The 16,725-nt window shown below is 41.4% G+C and overlaps 1 protein-coding gene across 1 annotated transcript in view; it reads left to right on the forward strand.

Moving 5' to 3' along the window:
* The first annotated feature begins 481 nt into the window (after window positions 1-481).
* Window positions 482-16,725, forward strand: part of LOC105012803 (NLR family CARD domain-containing protein 3-like) — a 101,545-nt gene continuing 85,301 nt past the window's right edge. Inside the window, exons 1-8 of the mRNA XM_034295674.1 lie at window positions 482-634; window positions 840-1,008; window positions 1,102-1,206; window positions 2,552-2,665; window positions 7,203-7,287; window positions 7,417-7,645; window positions 7,910-9,701; window positions 13,662-13,835. Of these exons, the coding sequence (XP_034151565.1) occupies window positions 926-1,008; window positions 1,102-1,206; window positions 2,552-2,665; window positions 7,203-7,287; window positions 7,417-7,645; window positions 7,910-9,701; window positions 13,662-13,835 (2,582 nt within the window). The 5' untranslated portion in view covers window positions 482-634; window positions 840-925. The remainder of the gene's footprint in view (window positions 635-839; window positions 1,009-1,101; window positions 1,207-2,551; window positions 2,666-7,202; window positions 7,288-7,416; window positions 7,646-7,909; window positions 9,702-13,661; window positions 13,836-16,725) is intronic.

Below are 16,725 nucleotides of genomic sequence, written 5' to 3' on the forward strand. Positions count from 1 at the left end.
TGATATGTTGTCTTTGTACTATTAAATATAAAGATAAATGATTATCACATAATTGCATTCTGTTTTTATTTGCAATTTAAGCAGCATCCCAACCTTTTTAAAAACAGGGTTGTAGACATTTTTATACACTATATAATGTCAAAACATTCTGGTGGGACACATTCTGGTGTAGGTGGGACACATTCTGGTATGGGTGGGCCAGGCCCCTGATACACTACGTTCATGTAGACGGTCTACATTTATGCATACTACACATTTATATATACACTATATGCCCAGTTAGTAACAACTTACAACAACAATACTGCTTCCATTGGATCTCCATTACACTGAATATAATTTACTTGTCACCTAGTTCAAATATCCAGGTTACTGAAACAGATACTATATTGAGATCAAATGTCTGTCAGCTTTACCTACTGTTAAATTATGTAATACGTTTGGAGGAGGGTTCAAGTAACACAGCTGAAACTGAAAGTAAAGTTCGTGTACAGGATACATTTTGATCTCATGGAGCAGTACAAAATTTGGCAGTATAATGTAATATTTGTATTTAATAATATTTTAAACTTATAAAGCCAATTATTTCATAATGTTTCCGCAAAGAACAAAGCTGAGAAAGTGACCACTTGAGGTAAGTCATTATCAGTCTTAAGGTGCAGCTACTTCAGTTTTGTCAGCCCACATCCTCAAAAAGAAATTGAACCAGTTTGTCTTTGTTATCAGCAAAATAATTTAATTCCATGATTATTATTGAATGGTATTTCTTTGATCATAGTAATTTGGGTCATTCTTCAGTTTGTTTCTAATCCAGACATTGTGTCTTCTTGTCTTTACAGTTTGAGTCTTTATCCAGGAAGTGTTTCTCTCCATTAGGTGCATACAGGTCTAAGCAGATTGAGAGAACAGGGGCACTGCCACTAAAATGAGTCTCTCTGTGGAGAGTGAGGATGGAGACACTGCCTCTAAAATGAATATTTCTGGGCAACATGACACCACAGCTAAGAGGTGAAAATATAATCATTTGGTTTTAGAATGGGTTTCCATGTCAGAGTTCAGAGTTGAAAAGTGACTGCGTATTTCCCCTCTGTTGTGTTGAAGGGAAATCTATCAGGAGAGACCAGCCTCCCCTATATCCAGCTGTGTGTCCATGAAGAGTGACCGGTCTATGGTTGAACCAATGAAGTTCAGAAAAGGAGTTTCAGGGTGAGATAGAGAGAGGGATTGAGATACAAATAAATGGTATATGTTCTAGGTACTGGTGTTGGTTAACCTACACTACCTTGGTTTATATTTAATATTGATGCTCAGATTTTTTTGTATAATAATAACATTGTTAACTTACACTTTGAAAGTATGTATAACAAATGAGTGCAGGTGTTGTAGTATAATGATTAGATTAACTTACACTTCCCATGTGTGTATTAGGTATTGATCTTATAGGTATTTTGGTATAATAAATAGATTAATTTCCTACTGTGTATTACTTATTTTTGGTGCACATTTTCTATTATAACTACATCCTCAAAAAATATCTTATTTTATAGTACAAACAAGACAGTTAAAGGGACAGTTTGTCCAAAATTCATATTTTTCTCAAAGTTCACTTACCAAGAGATATTCCAGAAGACACAGTAATTTTTTTCAAAGAATCCATTATTCGGCTCTGTCATGGTCTGTAATTAGCGTTATTAGCATCGTCCAAATTCATGAACGCAAACGGTTCATAAGACTATCGCAAAGCTGCATTGTGAGCAGAAAACTTCTCCAAAACACTTCAAACTACATTCAGTAATCTGTTGCGGTAGCATCAATTTCTTAAACTCTACACTGACGAAACAGCCAGCGAAATTGGCTGAATTCAAACTGGCATTAGCAAACTATTTCCTATAGTCACCATGCACAGCTTCTGTTCTTTGGCAGTGATGTCATCAAGGTGAGCGTGAACTTTAACTGTAACAAGCTATGTGAAAACCTTTTTAAAATTGCTGCTAGTTTACACTTGCTATATTTTTTCTTTATTTTTTTCTTAATTCTTTCTAAGTAGATTTCATATGCCATGTGACAAGAAATTCATTGTGCAGGATGATGCGGTGTTATTCGATGCATTCTGATTTCAAGGAATACAACATCATGTTCTTTGAGGTAAACATCACCACTTGTGTTAGTTTGCAGGGTTTTAGAGTAGTTTTCCGCTTACAATGCAGCTTTACGATAGTGATACGTACAGTTTCCATTCATGAATTTTATAATGCTAATTGCTGACTGAGACAGAGCTGAATAATGGATTGTTTAAAAAAAAAAAACTCACCGAAATATGATTTTTGGACGAACTAACGCTTTAAGATTCAGAGATTATTATTTGTCCAAACACACATCACTCCTAAGTCCACTATAAACTAAACACTCCTGCTTGGTCCTGCTTCAGTATTTATTTATGGTCCAGCAAGAGAGACACTCTTAGTGTGTTCATATACACCAATCACTAATAATAATGTCCACTATAAACAAAAACACTGTTTTGTATTGTATTTAACTGTTTTATTTCCAGGGACCATAAAAAGAGACCAGCCTCTCCGGTACCCAGCTGTCTGTCCATGAAGAGTGACGGGACTATACATAGATCTATGGAGTTCAAAGAGGGAAACTTTTCTACACATCAAAGGTAATAAAAATGAATGGGTCATGGTAAGTGATTGTCAACATTATTTCTTATTTGTTTATTTTCTTCCCTATAATTTGATGCTATGACAACAGCCAATCTTCCTGAGACCAACATTAAACAACATTACAGGCAAACCAAATCTTTACAATGTACATACATTAAACAAAAACATTTACATGATGTTTTATGAGATTAGGAGATTACTACCAAAGCCTTTTTTTTACAAATGGATTTTTGTAACTTTGTAGGGTAGCCTTGACAAATGAAAGAGACAGAAAAATTCATAAAAAATAATCTCCAAAGTTAGACACTTCATTCTTCTCACAATACAATATAAAGGGGCAAGTTTTATAATAAACTGTGTTGTGTTTTTTAACTGAGTTAAAGGGGTTTAAGAGCCCACATGTTTCTATTACTGAGCTAAAATAGTCAATGTTGCATTATGAGTACCAACATTTATTATTACATGTTCGGTTATTATACCGCATTTCATCCTTTTTTCACCCATTTTCTGTAACACTTTAGTGGTGTAGCATTGGAGGAACCAGGCGCAGGCAGAGATCACGTTCGTTGGTTTATTTAAACAACAAACAGAACACGAACGGAAAACAATAACTACTCTACTGAATGAAAATAAAGTGCGCAACAATGCGACTTAACAACAAACATACAAACAGTAGCACAAACTACACTCACCAGCATACAGACAGCGACAGCAACAATGATCCACAATGTGTGGAGCAGAGGGGAAACATTTAAACACATACAAACGATACAAATTGGGACCTGGTGTGGAAGATGGGAAACATGTGACAGTCCGGGATGTGTTTGTGAGATATGGGAACTAAAGAATATATGGCACGGTGGCGCTGCTGCTCACCGCACCATGACATTTTCAAATATCTTTCTATTTTCTCATTTATCTCTTTATCCCTTTCTTTTTTCTTTATCACTTTCTTCCTTTTGGGTTCAGTTTTAGAAAAAAACCTTGTTAGTCCTGAAATTGGAAGCACCAAACTGTGTGGGAGTCTGAAACTGGGAATGTAGACGTAAGGGACTGGTCCTTATTTATGACACGAGGCATCCGGACCATAAACACCCCTGGAATATGAAAACCTCCCCAAAGCAAAATATGTTTTCAGATTAAAAGTAGATTGGCATTTTGGTCTCAAAGACAAACTCTCTTGCTTAACAATGTGCATGCAAATGTAATCTATACTACAGGACAACTGTACAAAAATGTCCCAATAACAATGGAAATATTAAAACGTGTATATAACCTAAATTAGATATACACTGAACAAAGTTATAAACGCAACACTTTTGTTTTTGCCCCCATTTATCATGAGCTGAACTCAAAGATCTAAGAGTTTCTCTATGTACATAAAAGGCCTATTTCTCTCAAACACTTCTCCTTTGCTGAGATAATCCATCCACCCCACAGGTGTAGCATATCAAGATGCTGATTAGACAGCATGATTATTGCACAGGTGTGCCTCAGGCTGGCCACAATAAAAGGCCACTCTAAAATGTGCAGTTTTACTGTATTGGGGGGGGTCCAGGGGGGTCCGAAAGCCAGTCAGTATCTGGTGTGACCACCATTTGCCTCACGCAGTGCAACACATCTCCTTCGCATAGAGTTGATCAGGTTGTTGATTGTGGCCTGTGGAATGTTGGTCTACTCCTCTTCAACAGCTGTGCAAAGTTGCTGGATATTAACACGCTGTCGTATACGCCGATCCAGAGCATCCCAAACATGCTCAATGGGTGACATGTCCGGTCAGTATGCTGGCCATGCAAGAACTGGGATGTTTTCAGCTTCCCTCAAAATTTGCGACTTCTGTGGCATTGTGTTGTGTGATAGAACTGCACCTTTTAGAATGGCCTTTTATTGTGGCCAGCCTAAGGTACAACTGTGCAATAATCATGCTGTCTAATCAACATCTTGATATGCCACACCTATGAGGTGGATGGATTATCTCGGCAAAGGAAAAGTGCTCACTAACACAGATTTAGACATATTGGTGAACAATATTTGAGAGAAATAGGCCTTTTGTGCACATAGAGAAAGTCTTAGATCTTTGAGTTCAGCTCATGATAAATGGGGGCAAAAACAGAAGTGTTGCGTTTTATAATTTTGTTCAGTGTATGTGTAAAACACAAGTTAAATTAAAGATTTCATTGAGCCTGAAAATTTGAGCCCGTTTCACTTTTACAAACTTCTATAAAAACATGAATATTGTAACAGAACTACGGCACCAGCTGATACACACAGCCTAATACGCACAATGCTGCATTAACTACATCTCCTTCTTGCAGGAAACAGCGAGTGGCAGTTTCTATTAATATTTATTGTTGCATATTTGTATTTTTTTATCATTATCGCAAGCCCTGCCCGATTACAATAATGAGAATTTAAGGCCCCGCCCCATTGTGATCAGGTTTGGGCTGAGAATGAACTTCCTACATCTAGGTCACAATGTCTTCAGCTGACCTTCATGCTCCTAGCCTTTCCTCTAGATGAAGGAACTGAAAAATGTCAATTATATGTTTATTTACATATTTGATGAGTCTTCAGAATAGCCATTTGTAATAATGTCCTCAATGGTCCTTTCCTAGCCTATACTGTGTGTGTCTGGTCATGTGCTTTTATCAGAATGTTCATGTTACAAATGTTTATCTCTGGTCTGACTATAGAACCTAAGGTCATGCCTTATGCCTATGCTGAATCCATGAATAGATCACTCTGTTTTACAATATGGTGTCAGGCGGCATAGATTGGAAGGTGTCCCATGTTGATAATGGGGTCTATTCTGCAGGACTAGTCTTGTTTTCTTAAAGTTAGCTATCCAAGCCCCACTACTTTAGTTTTTAGGCTACAACCCAGAGTGAGGCTTGGGAAAGCACTATTGCATTTTCCTCAATTCTGCCTGCATCTATGCTCTTAAAAAACATCTTGAATCTCCGGAGAAATTGTATCTTTGTTACATTTACTGTATTTGTAATGCTCTCTTGATATTTTAAATTCATTTGTTACATTAATTCATTGAATATTTGGAATTAATCTTAAAAGTGTCAAAATCCAATTATTTCGCAGATCACTCAACCCCTTCTATCGTTAACGGAATTTCCTTGCACACAGTTGTGCAACAGTGTGTCTTAGACACTTATGGTATACTTCAAAGACTTTTAAACTAGTTGGGAGGACGTTGAATTGTGTTGGTATTGATAGAATATGGGCATGAGAAACGTAACGTGATGCTTTAGTGCTGTCTTACGCTGGACGGTGGACAATAGATAAGACGTGGTGTCTGTTACTGATAGGCCCCAGACAACCAATCCCACCCTCCTGCTAGGAACTGCCCACATGGCTGTCATAGATTCTATTGATGGACCATAGGGGAAGTTCGAACATACCACGCAAGCGTACCTTGTAGGATAAACCTTTCTTATTGGAGGATAAAAAAAACTGTGTAATGGTTGGCTACGATCACTGAACGCCTCCTATGTGTATTGGCATAAAAGACTGTGTTAACTCTGTAATTATTGGAGAACATATAATAACAATGGAGGCTCAACATTTTGGACAAATTTTTGGCTCAACAAATAAAGTTTCTCCCCTGACTACCGGTTGCATTAATTTTGTTTGTGGACCAAAAATGTACAATTGTATTGTAACTTTATTACTTAATTGAAATGTATTTCTTTGGAATATAGATTATGACGGCACTCCTCATTCATCTTCACACTCGAGCTCGTAGGACTACTGATAATCACACACACATGAGCAAATCTAAATGAACAGACTTGTCATCCCTGAGTCCTGGACTCTCAAAGCAGTCTGGTTAGGCCCAGGAACACATGACATTTACTAGTCATCCCTGAGTCCTGGGCATTGTAACCTGTGTAGCCCCAGGAACACATGACATTTACTAGTTATCCCTGAGTCCTGGGCATTGTTACCTGTGTAGCCCCAGGAACACTTGCCATTTACTAGTTATCCCTGAGTCCTGGGCATTGTAACCTGTGTAGCCCCAGGAACATATGACATTTACTAGTTATCCCTGAGTCCTGGGCATTGTAACCTGTGTAGCCCCAGGAACATATGACATTTACTAGTTATCCCTGAGTCATGGGCATCGTAACCTGTGTAGCCCAAGGAACACTTGCCATTTTAATGTTAGGCTTGTGACGAAAAGAGTAGCTAACTTTTAGTAAGGACGTCCAGCATATGGTCATTTACGATAACATTTATTTACTAACAATATGGAATCAGATAATCATATCTATCATATGGTTTAATTCCCTTGCACTCTTTCCCTAACTTTCCCCCGGTAACCTTCTAAGTGGCAAACCTTTTGAACCACTCTGAACCACTAATACCCCTCACTATAAAATGAACCTTTCTTGGACTTAATAAAAAAATTGTATACGCTCCATAAGACGGAAATTGAAAAGACATGACCCTCCCCCATTTCCCTCCATTTCTCATCATGTTTAATTCCGATCTCTCCCTAAGGTCATGTTTTGTCCACAGAGACCAACAAGAGAGATCAGAGTCTGAGATTGTTAGTGGTCAATCTGTCCAGAGTCATCAAACAGACCTGTCCTCTATATTCAGTGTATGTTGTCCTCATATTTACATTTGTTTCTGTTTAACTCAAGTTAATTGGTCAGTCATTCCTGAATTTAATAATGTTCTGATTATTACTTAACTTCCGATGGGAACTTTTTCACTCTGCCTCTTTCAGTTACTTGAACAGAATATCATGATATTTGTGAAGAAAGAGTTGGAGAGGTTTAAGGCAATGCTGAGTTTAGATCTCCCAGAAGGCTTTGAGAGTCAGAGGGAGGATGAGGAAGGTGTGGACCTTGAAGATGAGGAGAAGGAGAGCAGTGCCAAAGAGGGGGTTCTGAAGATCACACTGCATGTCCTGAGGAACATGAACCAGAACGAACTTGCTGACACACTGGAGAAAAGTAAGTGTTTTCTGATTTTACTGTTGAATGTGTGATCATGAGGAACATTTAAAAGCTGTATGTAGCTGTTTAACTCAATAATAATTGAGTGACCTTAAGACAACACCTGGTGACCTCTTCTAGTAGTGATGTATTGAATTATTTAACACTGAAGACAGAAAGAGTTAAGAGACTGAGAACATTATAAAATACTACATAATAACTCAATCCAGCAATAATGTTGTTGATAAAAGACACAATATTCTGTATTATTTTGTCATTCAGGTCAGCCTGCTGTGCTTTGTCATGAACACAAATCTAATCTGAAGAAGAAGTTTCAGTGTGTATTTGAGGGTATTGCTAAACAAGGGAACCCAACACTTCTCAATAAGATCTACACAGAGCTCTACATCACAGAGGGTGGAAAGGGAGAAGTCAATAATGAACATGAGGTGAGACAGATTGAGACAGCAACTCGGAAAAAAGCAAGACCAGAGACATCAATTCGATGTAATGACATCTTCAAACCCATACCTGGACAAGACAAACCTATCAGAACTGTCTTAACAACAGGTGTCGCTGGAATTGGAAAAACAGTTTCTGTGCAGAAGTTCATTTTGGACTGGGCTGAAGGAAAAGCCAATCAGGGTGTCCAATTTTTATTTTCACTCCCTTTTAGGGAGCTGAATTTGATGAAAGGGGAAAAAATCAGTTTGATTCAACTCATCAATCATTTCTCAATTGAAACCAAAAACATGAGAATCTCTAAATTCAACAAATACAAAGTTCTGTTCATCTTTGATGGTCTGGATGAGTGTCGGCTGCCCCTTGACTTCAAGAACAACAAGAGCTGTTGTGATGTGACAGAGTCAACCTCAGTGGACATGCTGCTGACAAACCTCATCAAGGGAAATCTGCTTCCTTCTGCTCTCCTCTGGATAACTACCAGACCTGCAGCAGCCAATCAGATCCCTTCAGAGTGTGTTGACCAGGTGACAGAGGTCAGAGGGTTCAATGACCTACAGAAAGAGGAGTACTTCAGGAAGAGATTCAGTGATCAGGACCTGGCCAGTAAAATCATCTCACACATAAAGACATCAAGGAGCCTCCACATCATGTGTCACATACCAGTCTTCTGTTGGATTGTTGCTACAATCCTTGAGCACATGTTGACTACAGATGATAAAGTAGAGCTACCAACAACCATAACAGACATGTACTCATACTTCCTTGTGTTTCAGTCCAAACACAGGAATGTAAAGTATGATGGGAAAAAAGAGACAGATCCACACTGGAATACAGAGAGCATTCTGACACTGGGAAAACTGGCTTTTCAACAGCTACATAAAGGCAATCTGATCTTCTATGAAGAGGACCTGAAAGAGTGTGGCATTGATATTAATGAAGCATCAGTGTACTCAGGAGTCTGTACACAGATCTTTAAAGAGGAATGTGGGCTGAACCAGGACAAGGTGTTCTGCTTTGTCCATCTGAGCATTCAGGAGTTTCTAGCTGCTGTATATGTGTTTCTCTCATTTATCAACAACAATGAAAATCTAATAGATGAACAACACTCAACTGATGGAAATGTTTCAGTGCAGATCAGTGACAAGCTTGAAGTCACATTCTACAAGGCTGCTGTGGATAAAGCCTTCCAGAGTAAGACTGGACACCTGGACCTTTTTCTCCGCTTCCTTCTGGGTCTCTCACTGGAGTCAAATCAGAAGCATTTACAAGGTCTACTGACAAAGACCAGAAGCAGCTCACAGAGCCATAATGAAACAGTCAAGTACATCAAGGAGAAGATCAGGGAGAATCCCTCTTCAGAGAGGTGCATCAATCTGTTCCACTGTCTGAATGAACTGAATGACCATTCTCTAGTGGAGGAGATCCAAAGATACCTGAGTTCAGGAAGTCTCTCCAGAGAAGAACTGACACCTGCACAGTGGTCAGCTCTGGTCTTTGTGTTACTGACTTCAGAAAAGGAGATTGATGTGTTTGACCTGAAGAAATACTCTACATCAGAGAAAGGTCTTCTGGGGTTGCTGGCAGTGGTCAAAACCTGCAGATCTGCTCTGTAAGTACAGTCCTGGAAATGACCCTCCCCACACACACAAACAATCCTCTTACATCTACAGTATATTTACTGACTGACAACATTGGGTATTTTATACATTTTAGTTTCATATATAGGCAATGTCAGTTTTAACACTATTACCGCCAAATGCCAACGCCAAGTAGTGTTTGAGTTTGTAATAAAAACAGTACCACTTTATTTGGCAGGATGGAAACAACGAAGTAATAACTAGTTTTGTTTCCAGGAAACAACATAGAAACAAAGAGGAAACAACGGGGTAACAACATGGTAACTACACACCAATAGTAAGCATGTTTCTGCGGAAAGTAGTAGGGAAAATGCTTTGTAACTGAGACGGCAACACTTGGTAAGGGCATGCAAATGCTCAGGCAGAGGCATAGGGGGCGACAAAGTGTCCTCCATTCTGGATGTGTGTTTTTTTTTAAGAATATCACATTTTTCTAAACACAACAAAATAGTACATAGTAACATAAAAACAGTAATCCAAGTGAAAAACAGAACACCCCCCTCCTTCCAAATGGTTTTGCCTAAACTTGAACCTTACTGGCTGGTTAACTCATAATTCAAGCGCCTTGGCTAGGAACGTTTATTGCAGTTATGTGAAATTACGTCAGTTATCAGCATATGAACAGTCAGCTGGCTAACATAGAACATACACTGGTTTACTGGTGTGTGCATGAACCATTCCTTCCCGCTTCCTTCCCGCTGCATGAACCATTCACCCTTCCAGTCTGAAGTTCATCCCCAAACAACTGATATACACTCACCTAAAGGATTATTAGGAACACCTGTTCAATTTCTCATGAATGCAATTATCTAATCAACCAATCACATGGCAGTTGCTTCAATGCATTTAGGGGTGTGGTCCTGGTCAAGACAATCTCCTGAACTCCAAACTGAATGTCAGAATGGGAACGAAAGGTGATTTAAGCAATTTTGTTGGTGCCAGACTGGCCGGTCTGAGTATTTCACAATCTGCTCAGTTACTGGGATTTTCACGCACAACCATTTCTAGGGTTTACAAAGAATGGTGTGAAAAGGGATAAACATCCAGTATGCAGCAGTCCTGTGGGCGAAAATGCCTTGTTGATGCTAGAGGGCAGAGGAGAATGAGCCGACTGATTCAAGCTGATAGAAGAGCATCATTGACTGAAATAACCACTTGTTACAACCGAGGTATGCAGCAAAGCATCTGTGAAGCCACAACACGCACAACCTTGAGGCGGATGGGCTACAACAGCAGAAGACCCCACCAAAATTGTACAGTTGAAGACTGGAAGAATGTTGCCTGGTCTGATGAGTCTCGATTTCTGTTGAGACGTTCAGATGGTGGAGTCAGAATTTGGCGTAAACAGAATGAGAACATGGATCAATCATGCCTTGTTACCATTGTGCAGGCTGGTGGTGTAATGGTGTGGGGGATGTTTTCTTGGCACACTTTAGGCCCCTTAGTGCCAATTGGCCATCGTTTAAATGCCACGGCCTACCTGAGCATTGTTTCTGACCATGTCCATCCCTTTATGACCACCATGTACACATCTTCTGATGGCTACTTCCAGCAGGATAATGCACCATGTCACAAAGCTCGAATCATTTCAAATTGGTTTCTTGAACATGACAATGAGTTCACTGTACTGAAATGGCCCCCACAGTCACCAGATCTCAACCCAATAGAGCATCTTTGGGATGTGGTGGAACGGGAGCTTCGTGCCCTAGATGTGCATCCCACAAATCTCCATCAACTGCAAGATGCTATCCTATTAATATGGGCCAACATTTCTAAAGAATGCTTTCAGCACCTTGTTGAATCAATGCCACGTAGAATTAAGGGAGTTCTGAAGGCGAAAGGGGGTCAAACACAGTATTAGTATGGTTTTCATAATAATACTTTAGGTGAGTGTATATTTGCAGATGTAATCATAAATATGATTCAATCCGGACACATTTGTTTTTGTGGTTATTAAAAGCTCCAACCCTTCATTAAACATCTCAAACTTGATACATTGTACTTATTAATTATTTTTGACCTATAAGTGTGTCAATAACTACTTTTCTGGACAGCAAATAGAGTTTGACAAACACATCCCTATTTGGGCCTTGAATCAAAATGTTTGCTTTAGGCAAACTATGCTTTAGTGACCCGATTGGATCCCCCAGGACCCCATCCGCCGTCTCATCGGGTGCATGCCCAAATTTTGTCTGGAGTGCGTACAGGCATGTGGGGGCCATACACACTACTGAGTCACATTATGAGTTGTCGTGAGTAAATTCATGCAAGTTGGAACAGCCTGTGATGTACATTTTTGTGTGGGTTTGAATCCAGTCCTCAATCGTTTGGTGATTTTGGTTTCCATTGACCATTCTTTGGTAATTTTGTTCTCAACTAATTACACAGTGTTCAGTAAATATATTAATCTTTAATATACAGTGGGGAGAAGTATTTGATACACTGCAGATTTAGCAGGTTTTCCTACTCACAAAGCATGTAGAGGTCTGTAATTTTTATCATAGGTAAACTTCAAATGTGAGAGATGGAATCTAAAACAAAAATCCAGAAAATCACATTGTATGCATTTTTAATAATTAATTTTCATTTTATTGTATGACATAAGTATTTGATCACCTACCAACCATTAAGAATTCTGTCTCTCACAGACCTGTTTGTTTTCTCTAAGAAGCCCTCCTGTTCTCCACTCATTACCTGCATTAACTGCACCTGTTTGAACTCGTTACCTGTATAAAAGACACCTGTCCACACACTCAATCAAACAGACTCCAACCTCTCCACAATGGCCAAGACCAGAGAGCTGTGTAAGGACATCAGGGATATAATTGTAGACCTGCACAAGGCTGGGATGGGCTACAGGACAACAGGCAAGCAGCTTGTTGAGAAGGCAACAACTGTTGGCACAATTATTAGAAAATGGAAGAAGTTCAAGATGACGGTCAATCTCCCTCGGTCTGGGGCTCCATGCAAGATCTCACCTCGTGGGGCATCAATGATCATGAGGAAGGTGAGGGATCAGCCCAGAACTACACGGCAGGACCTGGTCAATGACCTGAAGAGAGCTGGGACCACAGTCTCAAAGAAAACCATTAGTAACACAATACGCCGTCATGGATTAAAATCCTGCAGCGCACGCAATGTCCAAAACACGCAAAACTCCACTTGCTGTGTTTAAAGGAATAAGAAGGATGAGTACAACCCCAAGAACACCATCCCAACTGTGAAGCATGGAGGTGGAAACGTAATTCTTTGGGGATGCTTTTCTGCAAAGGGGACAGGACGACTGCACCGTATTGAGGGGAGGATGGATGGGGCCATGTATTGCGAGGTCTTGGCCAACAACCTCCTTCCCTCTGTAAGAGCATTGTAGATGGGTCGTGGCTGGGTCTTCCAGCATGACAACGACCCAAAACACACAGCCAGGGCAACTAAGGAGTGGCTCCATAAGAAGCATCTCAAGGTCCTGGAGTGGCCTAGCCAGTCTCCTGACCTGAATCCTATAGAAAATCTTTGGAGGGAGCTGAAAGTCTGTATTGCCCAGCGACAAGCCCCGAAACCTGAAGGATCTGGAGAAGGTCTATATGGAGGAGTGGGCCAAAATCCCTGCTGCAGTGAGTGCAAACCTGGTCAAGAACTACACTTTTGAGCAGTGTAGTTTGATGACGACCCAGTAGATAAACTGATGCTCTGACTGTATGGTGACGCTGTGGAGGAGAATGTGTATGCTAATAGGGACGATATTCATGCTAATGATGCCAATCTGCGTTCAGGTCTGGGGGATACTGGGGCTCTGAAAGGCCTGGCGATTCTAGTGTTAACAGTGCGCCCTGAAGTACAGTTGACATGAAAATTATATAACATATAGAGGCTACTCTAAAGAGGATATTCTGAACTATTCTTCTGTTTGTAACATCATGATAATCTCTCTCCAGACTGTCAGGTTGTGGAATCACTGAGGAAGGCTGTGCTTCTCTGGTCTCAGCTCTGAAGTCAAACCCCTCACACCTGAAAGAATTGGATCTGAGTAACAATGACCTGAAGGATACGGGAGTGGAGAAGCTCTCTGCTCTGCTGAAGGACCCACAATGTAGACTGGAGACTCTGAGGTAAGTAATAATAATCAACAACAAATGACAACAACACAACAGAGGGGCAACACAACCGAAGGGGAATACAAACATCTGCTTTGTTTCCACCTCCACCTGTTCTGAGCTGCCAGCAGGCCCAAGCCTCCATCCCTGGTAAATATCAAACCCTGTCAGACATCCCAGCAGGCCTGGAAGGAGACGCACCACAAGTAAAAGGACCACCATGACAAATTGTTGTGGAAATCACTAAATAAGAAGGGCAAAGAGATTGTAGATTATTTTCACAATTAAATCTTTATTCAAGATTCATAAACCTGGAGCAGTTAACAACACTCAGCAGAGTCAGGTCAAGAGCTCTCTGTTGAAGGTTGAGCCTGTATACAGTGAAGGGAAAAAGTATTTGATCCCCTGCTGATTTTGTACGATTTTGTAATTATCAGTCCATTTTAATGGTAGGTTTATTTAAACCGTGGTTCAACATCCCAGAGATTGCGGATGGAATCACAGCCATGTCAACTATGAAGAAAAGATTGTTGTAGTGTCCACCTCAAATCAAATGTAGCTTACCAGCAAAAGACATGGAAAGGAAGCATCTTCAGCTATTCAAACAACATTGCCAAGCAGTATAAAATCTAGCGAGATGAGGCAGGAATTCATAGAATATTTGTGTTGATGCAGATATAGCGTAGCTCACACATTTTTACTGTGGATCAGGACAAGAGCATTCTGCCTGACACCGTGCTCACTCAGACAGGCCTGTGGTCTAGTAGTGATGTGCTGGTGGTCTCATAACCCACAGCCCAGTGGTTTTATCCACGGTGCAGCCAGGCAGAGGGTCAGAACATACTGTTTGGAAAAAGGGCAGGTTGCATTTTCAAGCCTAACAATGAGAATTAGACAAATGTTTGCCTCTGATGTAGGCTACATTTCAGCTGCCAGGATATACATGTCTATCACTAAGTGTGAAGCTCTTTATCTATGTAGCCAGTTGGTTAAAACAGTAGATGTCTTTTGACCTTATAACAAAATAGAGCACTGTTGCTTTAAATGAAGTTGACTGTTCTATAGTTTGTTTAGAGTGTAGTTATCCAACATGTGGTCAAGACAACCTAAACTCCATGCAATACATTTTATTGGGCGCTGATTGGATATGGATTGGTGAGTAAAAAATCAATCTGCATTTTCTTGCAGAAAGGAAGGGATGAAAAGAGAGTCTGGAACCATGAGATAAGGCGATGGACGTAGTTGCGGCGACTGCAGAAATAGTGTTAAACTAACAGTGATGTGAAGTTCGACTTTTTATACAGACTCAGGTCTTGTTGATTTCTTCAGTAAAAAGTTTGAATGTTTTGAATAATTTTGTTCATTTGAGTCAGTAAGGCCTACACCCCCCCCCCCCCCAGGACCATGATTACAACTATGTTTATCATCGCATCGCATCGCATCATCTTCCGCTTAATCCGGGGCCGGGTCGCGGGGGCAGCAGTCTAAGCAGGGATGCCCAGACTTCCCTCTCCCCAGACACTTCCTCCAGCTCTTCCGGGGGGACACCGAGGCGTTCCCAGGCCAGCCGGGAGACATAGTCCCTCCAGCGTGTCCTAGGTCTTCCCCGGGGTCTCTTCCCGGTGGGACGGGACCGGAACACCTTCCCAGGAAGGCGTTCCGGAGGCATCCGAAACAGATGCCCAAGCCACCTCAGCTGACCCCTCTCGATGTGGAGGAGCAGCGGCTCTACTCTGAGCTCCTCCCGGGTGACCGAGCTTCTCACCCTATCTCTAAGGGATCGCCCAGCCACCCTGCGGAGAAAGCTCATTTCGGCCGCCTGTATCCGGGATCTTGTCCTTTCGGTCATGACCCAAAGCTCATGACCATAGGTGAGAGTAGGAACGTAGATTGACCGGTAAATCGAGAGCTTCGCCTTACGGCTCAGCTCTTTCTTCACCACGACAGACCGATACATCGACCGCATTACTGCAGAAGCTGCACCGATCCGTCTGTCAATCTCCCGTTCCATCCTTCCCTCACTCGTGAACAGGACCCCTAGATACTTAAACTCCTCCACTTGAGGCAGGCACTCTCCACCAACCTGAAGTGGGCAAGCCACCCTTTTCCGACTGATGACCATGGCCTCGGATTTGGAGGTACTGATTTTCATCCCCACCGCTTCACACTCGGCTGCAAACCGTCCAAGTGCATGCTGGAGGTCCTGGTTTGAAGGGGCCAACACGACAACATCATCCGCAAAGAGCAGAGACGAAATCGTGTGGTCCCCAAACCTGACACCCTCCGGCCCCTGGCTGCGCCTAGAAATTCTGTCCATAAAAATTACGAACAGAACCGGTGACAAAGGGCAGCCCTGCCGGAGTCCAACATGCACAGGGAACAAGTCTGACTTACTGCCGGCAATGCGGACCAAGCTCCTGCTTCGGTCGTACAGGGACCTGACAGCCCTTAGCAAAGGACCCAGGACCCCATATTCCCGAAGCACCCTCCACAGGATGCCACGAGGGACACAGTCGAATGCCTTCTCCAAATCCACAAAACACATGTGGACTGGTTGGGCAAACTCCCATGAACCCTCCATCACCCTGTAGAGGGTATAGAGCTGGTCCAGTGTTCCGCGGCCTGGACGAAAACCACACTGTTCCTCCTGAATCCGAGGTTCTACTATCGGCCGGCAGACCGGGGTGGTGGTCCCTCTTTATAAGAAGGGGGACCGGAGGGTGTGTTCCAACTATAGGGGGATCACACTTCTCAGCCTCCCCGGGAAAGTCTATGCCAGGGTTCTGGAGAGGAGAATACGGCCGATAGTAGAACCTCGGATATGTTTATCATTACAATCAAAAATCAAATACTACATTCATTACTGTCGGCCATGCGTCCAATTATCTGTTACAAACATGGATTT

This window comes from Esox lucius, chromosome 11 (assembly GCF_011004845.1).
Source record: "Esox lucius isolate fEsoLuc1 chromosome 11, fEsoLuc1.pri, whole genome shotgun sequence".
NCBI classification, from domain to species: Eukaryota; Metazoa; Chordata; class Actinopteri; order Esociformes; family Esocidae; genus Esox; species Esox lucius.